This window comes from Sardina pilchardus, chromosome 11 (assembly GCF_963854185.1).
Source record: "Sardina pilchardus chromosome 11, fSarPil1.1, whole genome shotgun sequence".
NCBI lineage: Eukaryota > Metazoa > Chordata > Actinopteri > Clupeiformes > Clupeidae > Sardina > Sardina pilchardus.
In genome coordinates, this window is record NC_085004.1 from 1247921 (window position 1) to 1250420 (window position 2500).

Consider the following 2500-nt stretch of genomic DNA (forward strand, 5'->3'; position numbering starts at 1 on the left):
TTCTGGGTCCCCTAATGATGTATAGTGTTATTGGGGAGGGGGCTCCTAATGATATATAGTGTTATTGGGGAGGGGGCTCTCTGGGTCCCCTAATGATGTATAGTGTTATTGGGGAGGGGGCTCCTAATGATGTATAGTGTTATTGGGGAGGGGGCTCTCTGGGTCCCCTAATGATGTATAGTGTTATTGGGGAGGGGGCTCCTAATGATGTATAGTGTTATTGGGGAGGGGGCTCTCTGGGTCCCCTAATGATGTATAGTGTTATTGGGGAGGGGGCTCTCTGGGTCCCCTAATGATGTATAGTGTTATTGGGGAGGGGGCTCTCTGGGTCCCCTAATGATGTATAGTGTTATTGGGGAGGGGGCTCCTAATGATGTATAGTGTTATTGGGGAGGGGGCTCTCTGGGTCCCCTAATGATGTATAGTGTTATTGGTGAGGGGGCTCTCTGGGGCCAACTGTCAGTGCTCCCTCCCTCCCTGCCTACCTCCATGTTGACACTGGACCAACTGGACTGATAATATAAACATGGAGACTATTTACAATGATCTCTGCACAGCATAAACAGTATTAAATCTTAAAGGGATATTCTGCCATTTTTAGAAATAAGCTAATTTTCTACCTCCCCTCGAGCAAAACAATTGATATTTACTTTTTTCCCGTTCAATAGTGCAATAAGACCAACTGAAAATGAAACCTGGCATTTTTCTAGGCTGATTTGACATGGAACTACACTCTCCTCTGGCGTAATAATCAAGGAACTAAAGTTATTACCGGAAAACTTTGTCACTTTTAAGCATGATGCTAGCAGGCGAGAAGCTAATGGTTTTATCTAGGCTGAAGCTAAAAGTTGTATCGCCAGACTCACAGAATGGCTGGATGAACCGGAAAAAGGTAAATATCGATTGTTTTACTCGAGGGGAGGTGGAAAATTAGCTTATTTCCAGAAATGGCGGAATATCCCTTTATTTGTCTTTGGCCTTTGTTATGTTATGTGGAACCATCTCATAATTTGTATGGTCTCGTAACAGTGCCACTGTCACTTATTTGTTGTATTTTATTTCAAGATTAAATTTCATTAAACTGCCGTCAGCAAGCTTTCAAAATTCAGAGTCTAAAGTCTAATTCAAACTGATACAACTTTCAGGTCCCTCCCCTAATCTCTACCAAGCTCAAAACTGCCAGACGGCAGCTTTAAGGATTTATATGTAGGCTACAGTAATATCTTTGAATTGTGTTGACTGGGGCTGTTGCATTCTGGGAACAAACGTCCTGCCTCTTCTTTTGAAGATCTACTGTATAGGTCTTCAAATATTACGGTATTAGTAAACAAACTAAACTACAACTACTAAAACCGACATTACACCAACTAACATTCACACTCGCTGGAGTGATCTTCAGTCATCATCATGGGAGTCCACAGTCTGGAACCAGTGGGCTCAGTTCGTTACAATACATAGACCTCTGAAGTTCGCCTACAAAAAGGATCCAAAGCTGCCATCTTTGCCCATATAAGGAGATCCGGGAGTTAATTGAAGCTAACTGCCTATGGCAAGTTGCATGGTAAATTAGCTCTGGGGTAGCAAAGATCAAAGTGTGCCGTCTTCACCTACCGAAGATCACAGTATCCACTAGACGGCAGTGGACAAAACTGTGTAGTGAAAAACGTCTGCATTTCCAATTTCATCATCCCCGCCAGAGTTCAACAGGTGCGATAATTGAAAATCCCCATGTTATTTTCCCATAGAAAAAATCTCAGGATACCGGATCTCCTTATTTGGGCAAAGATGGTGGCTTTTTTGTAGGCGAACTTCAGAGGTCTATTGCACCTTTCTGGTTAGATGAAAACAGTATTTCGTTGTCTTTGTACTTTTACTCTGCACAATGACAATAAAAACTCAAAATGTTCAGTCTCAAAAGTCGATGATTACAAATAAAATGTCATCATATCCGGCGTTCATGATAAAACATCCATCTCAATTCCACTCACTCTCATTCATACTGATGTGTTCATGTGATGAGAATGAATCTCCTCTTCATGCAGGTCTGGACTCCATGTGTAATGCTACTCAGAATGCTACATGTTATGGGGCTCTGGGAGGACCTGTGTACCTGCAGCTGATGAGGAACACCACAGGACATGAATTGAAACTGTTTAATGGCCGTTCAGGTGTTTTTACATTCAAAAGATCCAAGTGGGTGTTTTATAATGAGTTCAACACCAAATCAGTCCTCCAGAGGTGGCAGTTTGTTCCTGATAACGGGACCATGATTATCAACCCTGCAGAGAGGAGAGACACAGGAACATACAGAGTGGAGACCAGTGATGAGTCGACAGGGAAAGTGAATCCTTACACAGTGCAGCTGACCATAGAAGGTGAATCACTTCATCTCACCTCTGGAGCTTTAACAAGTGCAATAATGAGTGGCACATTGGCACATTGAACACACACTGATCTACAGTGAGGTTTAGGGGTTTGTAAGTTCATACCTTTTACAAAT

General features: G+C 42.5%; 1 protein-coding gene across 2 annotated transcripts in view; it reads left to right on the forward strand.

Annotated features, from left to right (window-relative positions):
• The window catches only part of LOC134095750 (uncharacterized), a 23995-nt gene that overhangs the window by 1764 nt on the left and 19731 nt on the right, over positions 1–2500 (forward strand). For both annotated transcript variants that reach the window (XM_062549421.1, XM_062549422.1), the window contains exon 2: positions 2169–2375. In XM_062549421.1, the coding sequence (XP_062405405.1) occupies positions 2169–2375 (207 nt within the window). The remainder of the gene's footprint in view (positions 1–2168; positions 2376–2500) is intronic.